This window comes from Dasypus novemcinctus, chromosome X, assembly GCF_030445035.2.
Source record: "Dasypus novemcinctus isolate mDasNov1 chromosome X, mDasNov1.1.hap2, whole genome shotgun sequence".
NCBI classification, from domain to species: Eukaryota; Metazoa; Chordata; class Mammalia; order Cingulata; family Dasypodidae; genus Dasypus; species Dasypus novemcinctus.
The window spans coordinates 12910256-12929293 of record NC_080704.1 but is presented as its reverse complement, the minus strand read 5'-3'; the positions used below and the strand labels follow the sequence as shown (position 1 = coordinate 12929293).

General features: G+C 41.0%; 1 protein-coding gene across 2 annotated transcripts in view; it reads left to right on the top strand.

Annotated features, from left to right (window-relative positions):
- The window catches only part of ARHGAP6 (Rho GTPase activating protein 6), a 535211-nt gene that overhangs the window by 459190 nt on the left and 56983 nt on the right, over positions 1-19038 (top strand). For both annotated transcript variants that reach the window (XM_058291579.2, XM_058291580.2), the window contains exons 3-5: positions 1708-1779; positions 12647-12903; positions 15282-15477. In XM_058291579.2, the coding sequence (XP_058147562.1) occupies positions 1708-1779; positions 12647-12903; positions 15282-15477 (525 nt within the window). The remainder of the gene's footprint in view (positions 1-1707; positions 1780-12646; positions 12904-15281; positions 15478-19038) is intronic.

Below are 19038 nucleotides of genomic sequence, written 5' to 3'. Positions count from 1 at the left end.
ACTGACAAGGATCTAATATCTGTGATATATAAAGAGATCCTACAATTCAACAATAAGAAGACAAAATGAATAAGAAGTAAAAAATGGGCAAAAGACCTGAATAGACATTTTTCTAAAGAAGAAATACAAATGGTGAAAAAACACATGAAAAAAAAATGTTCAACATCAGTGGCTATTAGGGAAGTGCAAATCAAAGCTACAATGAGATATCATTTTACACCTACTAGAATGACCACTATAAACAAAATAGAAAGCTACAAATGTTGGAGAGGATGTGGAGAAATAGGGATGCTTATTCACTGTTGGTGGGAATGTTGAATGGTACAGCCACCTTGGAAGTCTGTTTGGTGGTTCCTAAAGAACTTAAATATAGATCTACCATGTGACCTGGCAGTACCGCTACTGGGTATAGACCTAGAAGAACTGAGAGGAGTGACATGAACAATCATCTGCACACTGATGTTCATAGTGACATTATTCACAATTGCCAAAAGGTGGAAACAGTGCAAGTGTCCATAAACTGATGAATAGATTTTAAAAATTGTGGTATATGTACATGATGGGATATTATTCACCTGTAAGAAGAAATAAAGTCATGAAGCATGTGACAATGTGAATGAACCTGGAGGACATTATGTTGAGTGAAGCAACCCAGGCACAAAAGGACAGATATTGTGTGACTTTGCTATTATGAACTAAATATAATGAGCAAACTCATGGAGTTAATAGTGAGAATATATAAGTCACCAGAGAAAAGAAGATGGTTAGAGAATAGAAAGCTGAGGTTTAATCTGTATAAAATTGGTAAAAAAAAAATGTTTAGAAATGAATAGAAATGATGAAATTACAACAAAGGATTTGTAATTAGTTAGCACTATCATATGGGAATGGTGGTTTTTTGTTGTTGATTTTGAGTAATGAAAATGCTCTAATATTGATTGAGGTGATGAATGCACAACTCTGTGATTATACCAAATGACACTGATTCTGCACTTTGGATAAATTGTATGGTTTATGAACAAAAAAAGAATAGGGTGGGTTGGAGGTAAAATACACCAAATGTAAGTAATACCTTGCTATTTTAATTTTTATAAGAAAATTAGATTACATAAATGCTACACAAAAATATAGGGGATTCCCGTATGCCCCACTCCCTAGTCCTCCCACATTTTCCCACATCAACAACATCCTTCATTAGTGTGGTACATTTACCACAATTGATGAACACATCTTGGGGCAGTAATACTTTGATGATGATCTTTCATACTTTGTAACAAATGTTTCACAACAAAAGGCATTTGTTGTGGGATGCTATATGCGAGCCCTGTATGATGTTATGCATGTTTGTTTTGTAAGTTCACAACTTTCACTCTTTGCTTATTGTTTATGTTTGTTCATGTATGAGTGATATACTTCAAAAAGTTGTTTTTAAAATGAAAAAAATAAATAAATTGCTCCTGAAGGAGGTAAGTTTCCTCTACTCTATGGGACTGAAACAAAGTTTAAGGGCATGGTCTAAGACTGATTCTGTGCACTATCCAAGTTGGGAATTTTCATGTGTTCTCAGAGTCACTACTCTGTTAAAAATGTCAAATTTTGAACAAAGTAACCAAATATTCCTACTTTGGCTCAAACTTAGTTATTGTTAACTTAAAGTATCATATGTATGCTTGCTTTTAAGACTTCTCATTCTTTTAATATTTACAGATGGACAGAAGAGAAAGAAATCTTTGAGAAAGAAACTGGATTCACTAGGAAAGGAGAAAAACAAAGACAGAGGTAAGGAGCAAAATGTCCTAAAGTGAATGCTTCTTCCATAAAGCATAATGGTTGAATGTGGTGGACTTTTTGAATTGCATAGATTCACGCAGTTCAACTCCATTATGTAAATTGTTTTCTCCAATAGAACATCACTAAGGCCTGTTTTGGTGTGCTCATCTGCATTTGAGTGGCCCTGTACGGAATTGATGAGTTCAACTAGTTTGAACAGGGTTTGGCTTTGGCCAAGTTTATGGTTCCAATTATGATTCTGGCCAAGCAGCTCTGCACAAAGAGAAGCGGGGTTGAGTAGCCAAGGATGGCATCTCTAACACTAACCAGCTGTCTGGCAAGTCCAGACCGTGAGGAAGAGCTGGTTGAATGAGAAAGAGTTTGGGTTCGCCTACCATGACTACTGGAAAAGAACAGTCTACTACTCCCGGGTTACTGAGGATGGGCCATTCTCAGCATTTTGATATGTGATCACAGCATGCTAATTTTTTGTCCCAGACCTACCTTTCTCTGTGTTTTGGACATTGTTGACTCTCTCCAGATTGTTTTGGGTTGGCTTCTTGATCTTTTTAGGGAAATGATCCTTCAGCCACCTTTCCAGAGGTGTTTTGTGGTCCTTTGAGACTAACTGTCATCAAGCCTGTGCAATGAGCACCCGAGCCTCATCAGCATGGCCCCATTTTTTCATGACTTTTTCTCTGGCCCCTTGCAGGGTGGCTGCTAAATGCTGTAGTCATATCGATGTATTTTCATTTTGTGTGACATAATGAATGAGTATTGAGTGAGGCCAACCATACGTGTCACCTTAGAGCTCTTTTATATGGTGATCGAATTTCTGCCTGTAAAGAATTGGAGGGCAGTGAAATTGAGAGCACTAAAAATAAATGCCTTGTGATCAGGACAGGACCAGACCTATTCCACACCAGCAGCCCCAGTCTCTCCACCTGTATCTTGAACTGCACCTTAAGGGTCATGACATTTGGTTCTTTGGAGCCAAAGGAGATAAAGTGTTCTAAATAACAGGCAAATGTTATACTTTCCTTCGAGGAGGTTCTCTCAGTCTCAGCACTATTAAAACTTCCAGTGGGCCCACTCTTCATGGCGGGGACTGTCCTGTGCATTGCAGTATGCTTAGCAGCATCTTGGCCTCTACCCTCTCTACCCACTAGATGCCAGGAGCAGCGCCCCAAATCACAACCTCTCCAGACATTTCAAATGTCCCTTGGGGGAAAGGGGAACAAAAGTGCCCCTGGTTGAGAATTGCTGTTGTAGCAAGAATTTGGACACAAATCACAGAAGCAGTCCACAGATTCTAGTTGTTCTAATCTAATCTAATTTCTCTATGGTGAAAGGTCAAACCATAGAAAATGCTAATTGGTTTGGTGCTTGCAAAAATAAGTCAAAGGCTTTATTCTAGAGGCAAGCAGAAAACGAAACATCTCCCTCAGATTATTGCCTTCAGAGGTAAAAAAACAATGACAGAGGGCCAAACCCTTCATCCCTGCATTGAGTCTGCATTCTACCAATATTCTTCTTACATGACTATCTCCTGAAAAAAGTCTTAGCATGACAAGGGACACCCCTAGGCTAGTTATATCCAGCGCACAACGGGGACTTTTCCAAACACTGCTGGATAATTCCTAAGTGGAAAAGGAGATGCGAATGTCCTCCTTTCATTAGGTTGGCCACCTGAAAGCCAAATAGTTTCTCTTAAATTGGAGAAGAGTAGGTGAAAGCATCAGTGGTTCCCACCTCTAACTGCATGAGACAGTCGCTTTTAGAACCTTTTTTTAAAAATGCCATTGTCCAGATCCCCATCCCAGAGAGCTGGATTCCATTGGTCAGCACTGGAGCCGGGAATTAATATTTTCTTGAGTTTCTCATGCACAACTTCTAGCCCAGAGAACTTTGGTCCAGATTAACAGGACACCCCCCCAGAACACACACCATCACAGCAGAGCAGACTGTGCTGCTGGTGTGATGACGGCAAAGGGGAGTAACTCGTCTCCAGCTCCCTATCGTCATTATATTATATTTTATATTTATTTATTATATTGAAAAATTATATTTTAGTTAATTGGTTGGTGTGTTCTTACCCGTGTTTTTTAATAACCCGAATACTAGTAGTCAGCATAGCTCCTTTAAACTAGAGTCTGTGATCATTCTATTCCTGCATTAGAACACCTTTTCCTTGCTCATCTAGAGCAGTTGCCTGCGTTTATAGAGCATATGGAAGGGATCGCTCTGGTGGTTATTAGCCATGTCACTAGTAATTGTTTAAAGTTGGTCTGTTTAAGGATGGCAGTGTTGGTGCTAGGATTTAAATACTCACAATGTAGACTTTAGGTGCTTATTCACAAACAGCTCATTTGGGCTAGACTAACTAGAAGGAACACTTTTGTAGGTGGAGATGTTTGTCTTTCTGCATCAGAGAGGGGAGGTGTGTATGTTTGCACATAGTATATAACAGCAGGAGACAAGGACGTGAATGAGCAGGGAAGGAAGGGCCATAGGAAGTAATCAGCCAACATACAATTGGACCCTTAGACATTTTTCAGTCATATTTGCATGAGCTCAGGGAAAACTTGGGTGTGTTCTCTGAGAACTCACGTGTGACTCAATGAGAAAAGGAAGGCAGGTCCTGGGTGGTTCCAAAGAAGAGACACATGGCCTGTCCAACTAAGGAGGGTAGAATATCCAGCATCATGGAAAAAGAGGTTTGCTTTTTTTTTTTTTTAAGTATCTTTGATGTTTAAAAACAGTGTACCCTAGGCTTCTGTGAAGTTTAATTATGTGACATTTTTTCCAAACATAAAGTCCCATCCATGTGAACACAGGGAGTCATTGCTTGGATGTCCTGTGAACAGGGTGTGAGGGCGAGGGCATGCAGTCCTGGCACGGGTGTAATTTGTTCACATTATTTCCTCTCAGTTAAATATTAGCCTTTGGGTTCATAGCAGCTGCACATGTGAAAAATGATAATCATTTGAATCCAATAGTAAAAGAAGGAAAACAGGAAACTCTAAGCGACCTCTTTCACTGGGTCATCTAAAAATAAATAAGAACAGCTTTTCAGAATCGAATTTCTGTCCCAATGAAACATGTGGTTCATAAATGTTTGATATGCCCGTAAATTAGTTGATTCAGTCAAAATGAATCTCGGCTTGTATTTTATTATAATTAATTGTGTTGATACAGTATATAGCAGTTCAGGTGACCCTTGGGCGTCCCTCCTGCCACTTAACAGTACATTACTTTTTATTTCCATATGGAAACAAATTCAAGATTGAAATTGAGTCAGAAAACCTATTTTCATACAGAATAATTAACTAACTAATAATTGATTTCTCTTTGTTGAATTACTTAGCCAACAAAACTATTTGCTTTTAAAACTTTCAGAACTTCAGAAAATGTCTTCCTTGTTTCAAAAAGAAATAGCTTTGCTGAGGGCAGGGAGAGGAAAGAAGAGATGTGATGTGGGGGCATTTTCGGGACTTGGAGTTGTCCTAAATCATATTGCAGGATCAGATGCTGGACATTATATATCCTGCCATAATGCACTGAATGGACTGGGGGAGAGTGTAAACTACAATGTAAACTATTATCTATGTGGAGCAGCAGTGTTCCAAAATGTGTTCACCAAATGCAATGAATGTGTTACAATGGCGGAAGAGGTTGTTGATGTGGGAGGAGTGGGGGGGTGGGGTATATGAGAACCTCTTGTATTTTTTAAAGTAACATTTTATGTGATCTATGTTTCTTCAAAAAAAATACAATTGAGAAGGGAGGGAGAGCTTTTTGGTGGGGCAAGGTTTAAAAATGGTTGCTTTGTTTCAGTGAAATGCTGTCCCTGATCAGAGAACATGGGGAATAGGTTTACTGTGGCATGACTGTGGGAGATAGACAGGGCCCCTCCCCCCAGGATATTTTGCAATTTTCCCAGATATTTACTAGCTACGTAAAATCTGTGGGTAGTTAAGGTTTGGCACCTTTCAATATGCTGAAATCATATCCTGCAATGTTTTATTGCTTCTCATCACAGTCTAAGAATGTTGCTATAGAATATTTGTGAAATAGCCCTATGAAGGAAGGTATTGATAGAACTTTTAGTTTTGTGCCCTATTAAATGACAGTTGGAAGATCAAGTGTCAGCTGTATCTATGTTGATTCTTAAAGAAAATATATTGAATGCTGTCACTGAATGGGATTAATGGAGAAGAGAGAACCAGGGGAAAGACTGGTTCGAGGTAGAGAGAGGGAAAGGACCATGTGGGCCACAGCACAATGTCTGGTCTGCAGGCCAAGAGCACCGAGATGCCATCGAAGTATATGTAGGAGGGGGAGGCTTAATGGCGCCTTTTCACGGGTTGCTGGGCTTCAGTGTAAAACAGGAACCCAGGGTAGGTGAGGCAAGAGTGGAGGGAGGAAGGCCAGTTAGAAAAAGGTTGTTTAGAAGTTCAAGAGAAAGAGAACAGGACCTTGGACTAGGGTGGCACGATGGTGGAAGTGGAGAGAAGTAGATGACGATGAGACAAGGGGTGGGTAAAACAACAAGGACCTGATGCTGGTGTGGAAATGGGAGGTAAGCAGGAGCACCACATAGGCCACTGGAACTCAGAGTAGGCCCATGTAGGGAGAAGAGCAGGTCTGAGAGTTGCCTTTGGGACATCCAGGTAGAAAGATGGAGGACGTGGTTGGTGCTCAGAGGAGAGGTCTAGGGCTAGAGGTCGCAATTAGGTGTCAGATTCCTGTGGTTGGAAATTAGAGTGATGGCCAGGGATGATATGGAGGGCCTGAAAGTTGCAGTGGGGAGCAAAGAGGATGCCAACGCCACCTCCTGACCCCTTGGTTCATGGGGCAGAAGAGTAGACAGCTGCTTCAAATGAGGAGAGAAGAGGAAGTCTCTTCAGGGAACACATGCCATGGATTAGAAAATGACACACATTGTCTCCAGCCCCAGCACAACGGGTCTGGGGTAATTTCTTTGCCGTTTTCAACACTTATTATAAATTTGATTAGCCACTGTCAAGCCAGAGTCTCAAGGTTCCTTTTTCCCCTGGAAGTTCGGACCCACAGATCCCTAAACCTGTGTTTCCAACCCTCTCTTTACATAGAAAGGAGGATTTTGCTTCAGAGACTTGTATGTAATGTGATGAGTCCTCAATTTCACAATAGCCATGTTTTGAGAAGAATAATATTCAGGAATCCTGCCACAAATTTTCCTAAGAGATTGAACAGAAGTTTGGAGCAAAGAGAGGTCTCTTTCTGAAGCATATGAGTCCTCAAGGGAAAGCAACAAGCAACTTAAAGAGAGGACATCAAAACTCTTTAGTGTAACATTTTGTGTGATTTATGTATTTTTTTTTAAAAAAGAGAATAAAAAAGGGAACAAAAAGAAACATAGAAAGATAAAACACAGAGATATAAAATTCACCAGTTTATATAGAAGAGCTTTACGTACTTGCCCTATTTAATTTTTAATTTTTAATCATGCTTTTGTGGTGTTTTTGGAGATGCTATTTTAGGATTGTTTTATCTATTAGAAGCTTTTGAATATTAAGTAAAGAATAGTTTACGAAGAAATCTGAAATGAGAAGCTAGGGACTCTCTCCAAAGAAAGTCCAGACATGTGAGTTATTGAACCCGCTTTGATGTTAACTAGCTGTATGTCTCCAGGCAGGTCTCCTGATCTCTCTGAAACTCAGTCTCAACAGTTAAAAAGTGAATTGGTTTTCCAGGGGTTCTTAACCAGGTGTCCATGAGCTTGAACTGAAATTCAAAAAAACATTATTCATGCAGGGACATTTTGGTCTGGGTGTGATGTATTTATTAAATAATACATGGCATAGTGTGGACTTAGTAAGGGGTCCGTGGTTTTCATCTGACTGGCAAAGGCGTCAGTGGAACAAAAAAGGTTAAGAACTCCTGTAGACAATTCTGAGGATTATTTCACCTGTGATAGCCTCTGTGCTTATGTCTCTACATTGTGGAGTCTCCATCAGCTTTCCTCACAGCATAGTCTGAAGCATGTTAAACATCCTTTGAACAAGTGCTACAGGCAGTAAACTATGTAATGTAAACTACAGTGATATGCTACTTGTGTAGAATCATTATCTGACTGGAAGAGTGTTGAAAATTTCCTAGTGTTTGTCAGTGATTTCGATTAATGAAAGTTGTACTTCTTCCAGCCTGCTCCCCTTCCTTTTCCTTCCCTATTGATTATTGTGTCCATATAACATTCCTCGAAGCTAGATTCTGAGGTGTCTACAGCCTCTGGGTAAGTTTACCTCAAAGATATATTCGATTAGGTATGAATAATGGTATTTATTTACTACAATTATTAAATTGTAATAAAAGTTTAAAATTAAAAAAAAAAAAAAAAAAAAAGAATGCATCTTTAAAAAAAACGCAACTCTACCACTGAAAGAATAAATCAACTCAGCCAGAAAAGGAGGCCTATTAGAATGAAAAAATCCACTACAGGTGGCTACATCTCTTGGACGGGAAAAGAGAGAAATCAAAACTGGGTGTATTAGTCAGGGTTCTCTAGGGAAACAGAATCAACAAGAGGTATCTGTCAATAGCATGTGATTTTATAAGAGTCTCTCACACAGCTGTGGGGATGCACAAGTCCAGGTTCTGCAAGCAGGGTGTAACCAGGGGCTCCAATGAAAGTCCAATGAGGGTTCTTGACGAGTTCTTGGAGATGCTGGCTGTCCAAAGACATGCTGGGAAATTCTTTCTATGCTGGAATCACTTCCCCTTTTAAGGCATTCAACTGATTGGGTTAAGCATCCCTCATTGCTGATGGCAATCTCCCTGACTGATGTATTTGTAATCATCTACGTATGATTTACCACTGCAGTAAAGTCAATGGTGACTAAAATCCATAAATGCCCTTGTATTACAGTTAGCCCAGTGCTTGCTTGACCAAACAATTGGGCACAGGTACCTGACCGAGTTGACACAATAGTCTAACCATCACACTGGGCAGAAATGACTTCACAGATTTCATCTGTTTAATTTGTATTTGATTATTGTATTTTAGAAGCAGAGTGACAGGCTTTCAGATTAAAAAAAAAAAAAAAGACAGATTCGGAAGAAACCGTTTTCTTCTCCCCCGCCCCAGAGCTACTAGAAGTCTCTAAATGAGTTTGCTCAGTTTCCCTTACTTTGAAAAATGACTAGGAAAAGAAGCAATAGCCCCCATCTCATGTTAAATCTGTGCTATTATTTTGCCTGCATAGACAGACACTGCATGTCACCCAGTACATTTGTCATTGTCCTTTTTTAAAATTTTTTTTATTTAATTGACTTTAAGATACATAGATCACAAAAGATGTTACATTAAAAAATGTAAGAGGTTCCCATATACCCCCCCACCCCCACTCCTCCCACATTAACAACCTCTTTCATCATTGTGACATATTCATTGCATTTGGTGAATACATCTTGGAGCACTGCTGCACCACATGGATTATGGTTTACAATGTAGTTTACACTCTCCCCCAGTCCATTCAGTGGGTTGTGGCAGGATATAACACGTCCAGCATCTGATCCTGCAATGTCATTTACAACAACTCCAAGTCCCAAAAATGCCCCTATGTCACATCTCTTATTCCCTCTTCCTGCCCTCAGCAACTACTGTGACCACTCTTGCTGTATCAATGCTACAATTTCTTCCATTGCTAGTCACAATTGTTCTATAGTAGAATACCAGCAAGTCCACTCTAATCCATATTTTATTCCTCTATCCTGTGGACCCTGGAATGGCGATGTCCACTCCACTTATAAATTGAGAGGGGACTTAGATCTCACATGCCTGATGAATGTGATTCTCCTGCCTGCAGTTGTAGGCACTCTCAGTTCCCTGGTGTGGTGATTGACCATCTTTACCTCCCTATTAGCTGGCTTGGGTGAGTCCAACAAACTAGAGAGTAGGAGTTGCAACTCTGCTGAGGCTGAGGGCCCAGCTGGCACATGGTTAGTCCAAAGATTCAAGTCTCCTGAGTATATACCAACCCAAATGCCAACCACAGGTTCAGTAAAAGTGACAGAAGAGGCATGTGTAGAAAGGTCACTTCTGAGTCCAACTCCATCACACTCAGGAGCACACATTCCAAAGTAGGGCCCACTGATGGCACTGAACTCCAGAGCCATCTGCCATGACCGTAGAACCTGTGTGTCCTCATAACCCTCAGGAGCACCAGTACCTGGGATTGTATCTACTTTGGCTGTCTCTGGGATCCTGCTGATACATGCATAAACACGACCCCTCTGATGACCTCTTGACTCATTTTGAAGTCTCTTAGCAATATAAACCCATTTGTCTTTATCATTTCCCCCTTTAATTCTAGGTCTTTTTCTAGTTGCATCACCAGCTGGTGATAGGTAGTAATCTCTCGGCACCAGGGAGGCTCATCCCTGGGAGTCATGCCCCATGCTGGGGGGATGGTAATGCATTTACATGCTGAGTTTGGCTTAGACAGTGGTCACATTTGAGCAATATGGAGGCTCTCAGGAGGTAACTTTTAGGCACCATGCAGCTCAAGGCCTTGTTGAAATTTTAGACACACAGGCTCATAAGCACAGTCATCAGTATCAAGGGCTCATCATTGGACCACCCTTTACTGGTCTTTGCCCTTGCACTTGGGGAATTGTTGCTGTTGCATTGGGGAATGTGACAGAGCTCCCCTGGCTGGGAACTCAGCACTCTCTCTGTTGTTGTTTATAACTCTAACTACTATGAAAATACCCAACGAATATCCAAACATTTTTATATACCCTATATACATGCCCTGAAGAATTCCCTCCCAATCATGCATCCCCCGTCAATAACACCCCACACCTGTGTTCCTCCCCTGCCATAGTTGAACCCCTCTGTGGTCCAAAACTTTTTCAAAAATGAAGCCTAATATATTGCCAAATTCAATTAAGAGGAAAATGAAATAGTAATGATAGGTTTAAAGAATGCATACTAATTTAGAAAAACTAAAATGAAGTAGAAAAGAAATTGGGGTATTAAAAGATGAAAAATATAATAAAACTTTGTTTTGTCATTGTCCTTTTTGCTGTTACCATCCCCTGACAGTTTCTGTATTTTTCATATAGCTGTCAGCCTTGCTATCTGCATATTTCTAGAATTTCTCCAACCTTTTTGGAGAAATAATATTTAATTATTTCCACAGACAGACAGGACAGTTCTGACTTATATAATAAATCCTCAGTGTTCAAAGCCAATGGGCAGGTTTTGTCCCCTTTTGTTGGCTTTTGATTTTGTGAGTAGTAGAAACAGCCTTTTAGCAATGGGAGCTATTGGATCTCACTGCACTCTCCATACTGATCATTCCACAGAGAATGTCCTCAGTTTTCCTTAGTATTTGCATGTGCAGCCTCTGGTTTGTTGGTGGAGAGTGGCAAGCATCCTCTGAAAGACCCAAAATGCTGACATTTTGATTTGTTACTTCAAAACGAATTGCATATTTTCATAGAAGCATAAGTTCAGGCTTTTCAAGTACTGTTGCCACTCTTGATGTAGTCTTGGCCGTTTGTCCAGGGATGTTAAAAATGTTACTATGGATCAAGGCAGAAAATGTTTAAAGCTACTTTCTACCTGACTAATGTTAGCTTTTTCTTTCAAAGAACAAACAGTCTTAGAATTATTTTCCCTTGGTCATTCTGGTTTCACTCATAGGAGTTATAAAAACAAGGGAGAGGCTCAACTCCAATTTTCTGCTTCTAGGAGGCCTTCTTATTTGGGGTCTAAAGGAAATAATGCATTTAATTAAATTTATCAATACTTCTCAGCAGGAAGCTAAAATATTGCCAATAAAATGTCTTGCCCTGAGGCTCAGCATGCTGGCAATGTGTGTGTTGATAAATAAATTTACTATAGCTATCCAGAAAGCAACTCTATGTATATCTCCAAGTAAATCCATAGAATACAGCACCATGCCCCTTCCCCAGAGTTGTCCTTGTTAGAGGATTTCATAAACTGTTCCCTGAACCCTGTGCTGGGGATGTCTTGGTGGAGTCCATGCATCCCTGTGGTGGGCAGGATGGCTTGAGTGTCGATCATGGCAGAGATAGCCCAACCTGCTTGCTGGAGATAGAATGTGGGGACAAGGCGCACAGTGGAAAAAGAGCTACCCTCTTCCCTAGATGCTCCTGGGCCTCCCGGGCTGTCCTTTCATCTGCTGACACTTTTATTGGGGACCCCAAAGCATATTCACTTAACTGAGTTTTTATCATTACCTCCTGTATGACTTGTTTGTAGTGCATAGTAGACATTCTCTTAAATTTTTTTGCATATCTGACTCTCCACTTCCCTCACACACCCCCACATGCTGCACCCTTCAAAAACGAGGAATGTACCTTTTATAAACTTTGCACCCTCCCAATTGTGTAGCTTGAGATGACACATAGTAGGTATTCAATAAATGCCTGAAAAATGAATGGATAAATACAGAGTCTCCCCACGCCTTATAGGCTCTGGAAGCCTCTGAGACATATCATTCCAGGAGTAACTGCTTATAAAATGGCATATTTGTGATTAAAAAAAGTATTATTTACAGTCCATCCAAAGAGTCACATTTCTCTGTAAAGTTTATTTCCTTTAAAACAGACTCAAAACACATCGGAGAAAAAACTTGAGACCGAGATTTCCTATGTTCTTTATGTCTGCTAGCTTGTTTTATTTAAGCATATCTTTGGCCACACTGATAAACACAAAAGTCACCTGCATTTTGGGGTTGATGACTCAGTTCTTCAAAATACAATCGTTTGAATATATCTGGCCTTCTGTCTGAAACCCGAGTGAGGGTCTTCACTGGCTCAGCCTTTCTCTGCAAGTGAATGTTTGTTTTTTCCATTCCAGAATTCGTCCCACAGGCATTTGGAATGCCCTTATCCCAGGTCATTGCCAATGACCGGGCCTATAAACTCAAGCAGGACTCACAGAAGGACGAGCAGAAGGACACAACTGATTTTGTGACTTCCCTCCTGCCATTTGGAAATAAAAGACAAAACAAAGAACTCTCAAGCAGTAACTCATCTCTCAGCTCAACCTCAGAAACACCAAATGAGTCAATGTCCCCTGGCACCCCAGAGCCGGCTCCTCGGGCCAGGAGAAGGGTGAGTTGGCATGTATTTTCTCTGACACCAATGTTAGGAAAACTGAAGATGCCCTAGGTCATTCCCTGAGTCCTCACCCATGTGAACACCGGAAGAGTAGCTTGTGTCTAGAGGTCTGTCCGCAACCCCATTCAGGGAGAATTTGCAATGGGCACATGGCCCCCGGCACCCTGTGGAAGGCTTTTCCTGACCCCTCTCAAAGCGGTTGAGTGCCCCCTCCTTAGTTACCCTCATCCACCATGCTCTCCTGAACATTCTGCAACACCAGCGCTGATCCTGGTCTACTGTAATCTTCTGTTGTCTTCCCAGACTTTCCCACCCCAATGCGAGGCCTAAGGGGAGGGACCCATGTTTGTTAACCTCTCTGTGCCCAGTCTGAGAACCATGCCCAGCCAGATGAACTGGCTGCGGGGTTCATGACAGTGAGAATGTTCTTTATCGAGGAAAGAATTTTTGGGGGTGGGGCTCAAAGAAAACTATAAAAACCAATATATATCCTCTCTCAAATCAATGCTGTAGTATGGTACTGTTTATAGAATGAGTACTATGGTCTAGGCACTTCGCTATTATTTGTTTGTTAGGCATCTCAAATTTCTGATCAGACAAACTGAGTTTTTCAGGCAAACTGGTTGGTGATTGACCAAGCCAGTTGATAAGCATCTCTCAAACATCCTAAGTGCCTGCAGGATCTCCTCCACCTCTCTTCCTCTTGCCTAGAGGCCCCAAATCTTTGCAACCTACATCCATTGACTACTGCCCTCCTTACAACTCTAGAATCTCCCCACTTAAAATCCACGTTTCTCAAACAGTCCCCAACCCTCAGGACCTCTCCAGGTTCAAAAGAGACTTGCGCTTCTACTGTTTATCGAGGCTGCTGTTCTGTTTAAAAACGAAGAAATGTCAAAAACTTACGCACTATTTGAATGTGCATTATAAGATTGTACTTCCAATCTTGTCATTGTCTCTCAGACTGTGTGTAGAATCCCATTTGGCTGTAACAGTCTAAATCTGAGCCTTCTGGGAATCTAAGACCCAAGCAATGGGCCACCCAAATGCTGCTTACTCTAGGTTTCATCAAACAATGGGTGGCTCTAGCAGACACGGTTGGTGCCCTGCTCCCTTCCCTTCAGGCTCTATCCTCCTAGCATGCCAGCCTCTCGTCCACCTTCCAGCACTTCATCTCTTTGCTGAAGGCTTGCTCTGACTGCTGGAGCCACCCAGCCAGTTCATATGGCTGCAAGAGCTGAGACCTGAATGACATCTCCCCTTCCTTGCCAGGAGATACTCTTAACCAGTGAGCTTAAGAGTTGGTGTATAAATACCCCAGCTCCCTCGCTCCTTAACAGAGATAGCTCTGTTATCTCTGTTACAGAGGTAACAGAGGAGCATGTTCTCCACTCTATCCTAGAAATCCCGAGGGAGACTGAACTTGTTTCCCACAGTAGCAAGGGGCTTGATAATGCTCTCTGCATTGGCTGCCTTCCCTTCCCTGTCTCACGTCCCCACTCCCCAACAGGTGTTTCCTGGAACCACTTCCCTAATAAAGTCCTTGCTCCTGCTTCTGGGGGAAACCACACTAAAACGGTTTAATGGAAGCCTCCCTGTTTCTGCAAATCTACTTAACTAGATGGTTTTATTCACAAGACTTCTGTGACTTTATCTCATTCATTGAGCATGTAATTTTTTTTCTCTAATTTTTGTTTCCAAAAATGAAGTGGTTTGGCCCAAAAAGTTTATTGATATATTTCCCATCTCATTTACATTTGTAAAATGTAGTCTTTTGTTGAAATTGTAACTACTGTTACCTTACCCTTTGTTGTGAAGTTTCCCAACTTTTCAAAAGGCATGTAAACTTTCTACACATGCCTCTTCTGTTACTTTTACTGAACCTGTGGTTGACACTGGGGTTGGTATATACCCAGGAGATTTGAATCTCTGAACTGACCATTTGCCAGCTGGGCCCTGAGCCTCAGCAGAGTTGCAGCTCCTACTCTCAGCTTTGTTGGACCTGCACAGGTTGGCTAACAGGGAGATGAAGATGGTCAACCACCACACCAGGGAACCTAGAGTGCCTACAGCTCCAAGCAGGAGAATCGCATCCATCAACCATGTGGAATCTAAGCCCCTGATATAGAAGTGGAGTGGGTATCACCATCCCAGGGTCCACAGGATGGAGGAATAGAGTATGGATTAGAGTACACTTACTGATATTCTACTATTGCTGTTTTCTATTAACCTACAACAGCACAATTACATTGAGCAGTACCATTGCACGTGTGATAAATAGTCATGAGCAAAAGTATTTATTGGATAGAATCTGGGGGAGTCTGTTTTTATTTTCTCTGTGCTCCTTGTTCATGTCTGGGTATAATTTGCAGGGTGCAATGTCAGTGGATTCAATCACAGATCTTGATGATAATCAGTCTCGACTACTGGAAGCTTTGCAACTCTCCTTGCCTGCCGAGGCTCAAAATAAAAAACAAAAAGCCCGAGATAAGAAGCTCAGTCTGAACCCTATTTACAGACAGGTCCCCAGGCTGGTGGAAAGCTGCTGTCAGCATCTAGAAAAACATGGTAAGTGCACTTGTCTGCCAGTGATCAAGTACCCAATGCTTTCTTTTATTCGAGCCTCATTCATTTAACCACCCAATTTCAGTTCTTGTTCATTTGATTAGGCTCTGGGCTGAAATGTCCTTTGCCAAGAAAGTTTACAGATGGGAGTGTTTGTTTAAGAGATTACTGTGCTAAAAAGTAGTTTGGGAATGGGGAAGGAGGTGAGGGAAACAACTTGAAGCTGTGGAGACTGCTCCACCCGCAAGATTCCTCAAAGTGACCTTGGGGGCCCAGCAGTTTGGGGAAAGGGTGGGGCCTGTTCAGCTGGGTCTGTCCCCTGAATCTTTTCCTAAGGGAACAGAACAACTTATCTTCCTTAAATATTGAGGTTATTCACATGGTTTCCTTCAGAAAATGAGTCCAGCTTCTACAAAAGAAAAAGAAAAAAGAAATAAATGTTGCTTAAGTGAATAGGTGCACAGTTTTTGACAATAAGTTTATAAATTGCTATGCATTCATATGAAAGGTGTCCACTTAAGATTTGACAACTCGGTTTCAGTTTTTTTTTTAAGGTACCTGGGCCAGGAATTGAACCTGGGACCTCATATGTAAGAAGCTGGCACTCAACCACTGATCCACATTGGCTTCCTGAGTTGGTTCCCTTGCCTGTTTGCTTGTTTATATTTTTGTTTCTAGGAGGCACCTGAAACCGAACCTGGGACCTCCCATGTGGGAAGCAGGCACTCAACCACTTAAGCCACATCCGCACCCCAGCTCCTTTCTAGTTAATATGCCAACTTAAAAATAATAGGACAGTTCTTTAAAAGCTGTTCTGAAATTTAGACTTTTGGTTCATCAAACTGCCAGGTCCATAATCTAAATTTGTTTGCTATAGTGTTAGCAGGCATTTTTATGGACATGAGGAAAAAATTCTTAGTTGTTTCCTTACTATAAAGATAATATGGGGAAGCAGATGTAGCTAAAGTAACCAGGTTCGATACCTGGGGTCTCCTGGTGAAAAAGAAGAGAAAGTGTGCCTGTGCGGTGAGCCAGTGCCCAAATGGCGAGCCCAGCACCCATACAGTGAGCCAAGTGCCCGTGTGGCAATCCAAGTGCCCACATGGTGAACCAAGTGCCCACGCAAGTGCCTGTGTGGTGAGCCAAGTGCCTATGTGGCAAACTGAATGCCCATGAAAGTGCCTGCGTGGCAAGCCAGTGCCTGCATGGCAAGCCAGTGCCTGTGCAAGCCAAGTGCCCATGCAGTGAGCCAGTGCCCATGCAAGTGAGTCATGCAGCAAGATGATGACACAACGAAAGAGAGATGAAGGGGAGAGTCAAGGTGAAGCACAGCGGAGACCAGAGGTGGTGCAATTGGCAGGGAACCTTTCTCCACATCAGAGGTCCCCAGGATCGAATCCTGGTGAATCCTAGAGGAGAAAGACAAGAAGAGAAGACCAAAAGAGAAATAGATACAGCAAATGGACACAGACAGCAAAAAATAGCAGGGTGGGGGAGGGGGGGAAATTTTAAAAGATAATATACTCACTGTAAAAAAAGAAAGAAGGAAAAAAGGGAAACAGAAGAACAAATAAAAGTCGAGAGCTACCATGCAGATACAGCTATTCTTTCTAATAAGAGTGGGACTTTTTAGAGAAAATAATTTTTAAAGACATATCTAAATTTCTTAACTCATTGTATGTGGAAATCATAGGAAAACATATGGGTGACTTAATAAATGTAATATTTATTGAGATCTTTTTTGTTTTATACAAAATTTTAAGTTTGACATCTTTTCTTTTCTTCACTTTATCTTTCACTTGCCCAGATATTACTTCTGTATCATGAACACACTTCTATTTATATTTATCTGCAGATATATAGATATACATAGGTATTATATATCTGTCTCTCTCCTCCTTGGAAGGTAAATTTGAGGTCAAGGTCAATGTCTTAGTCATTTTGATTCCCCAACCCTTACTATCATGATTAACACAAGGTACATGCTCAATAAAAGTTATTTGAACAGAATTGTGTTTTTTTAAAAAATAGCTTTGCAAGTAAAGATGTCAGTACTGTGAAGATGAACATTCAGCCTAAACTTCACGATGAGGTAGGGAAAAAGCAGGTTGGGGGTCTACAACAATTACAGAGCAGACATACTTATATAATTATAATTTTTCCTTAAAAGAATGTACTGAATGAACTGTAAGCATTTTAAAGAACTTTAAGCCACGAACATTCTACCACAATCACACAAAAATCCAGTGCCAGGTTGAGTAACTGCTTTTGTGCAAGAAAACTTGATGTATCTTTCTAATTTTTTTTCTTTGCTCCTACTGTCCTGAATGAGTTTGTACAATAGTGTTTCCTTCAGGCTTATTCAAAAGCAGGACAGTTTGCTTTCTTGTTGGGAAGAATTTAAAAGGACGTTCAGGCCTAAAAGCAAGAGGATAACCTCGATAAGCTCTCAAGGCCCCGATTTTGTTGTGGGCTTCCACGGTATTTAGACCAGATGGCTCTGGGAAAAAGAAAGAGACACGCTCAAATTCAAACAGACATTAAGCTTGGTCACTTTCAACCATTGGTGGGGGGCGGGAGTGGCAGGGAAAGATTCAATGTCAAAAGCAATTCTTTCAAAAGATTTTATTTTCTAGTTTTTGAAATGAGTAGGCCAGGGGCTTGGGGCTTGGTTCATTTTAGCCTTATAAACGTAAGTGAATGTCAAACAACTTTTCACCCACTCACTTGAACTTGGAAAATTGCATTGACCCATCTATATTCATGTATGCCACCCTTCCCCACTGATATCTCAACCAAACGCTTTCTATAGAACGAGGTCTAAATTCTATGAGCATCCTCAATTTCCCACCCAAACAGACAAGGAGGTTAAAGGAAAGGTCCATGAGCTTAGATTTCTGGGCTGGAGGCTGTTCTTAAGATCATTGTTCCTGCCCTGGTTCCTCTAAATCCCGAAGTCTGAGATTCAGGGGCTTCTGGATCTAGTTTCCATTTCAGTATCTGATGAAAAGGAGGAAAGGTAATCAGCAGGTTTCTGGCACAGGACCACAGCAAAGTTCCATTTCTTTGCCAGACCTATGCCTTTTTTGACGTGCACCTGTTTTGATCAGTGACTGTCTTAAATCAAGATTGCTGAATGCCTAGACTGTATCTTCCCTTGGAGGAAAATCACCATAAAGTAAAAGGCTGATGTCAGAAAAAGGTAGTGGCCCTCTGAAGGCTGTTATTTGCCCTCCTAAAAAAAAAACCAAATCAAATCAAACTTAAAACAGTATAACCAATTGGGATACATATACAGTGGTCTATCACTAACTCATTATTTTTTACGACCATCATTTTTAATGACTGGAAAATATGATAATTAAGGAATTATGTCATAGAAGTGGGCATTTCTGAGCAATCTGGAGCAATTCAGCCAAATAATAGCCCCACCTATTTAGAAAATGTGCTGATGTGGTATCTCACTTACGTAGAAATTTCATCTATTTGGAAACCATCTGAAAATAAGAAAATAAGAGCAGCCAAAATTAAAATAACTGAGACCTAATATTATATAAAATTCTT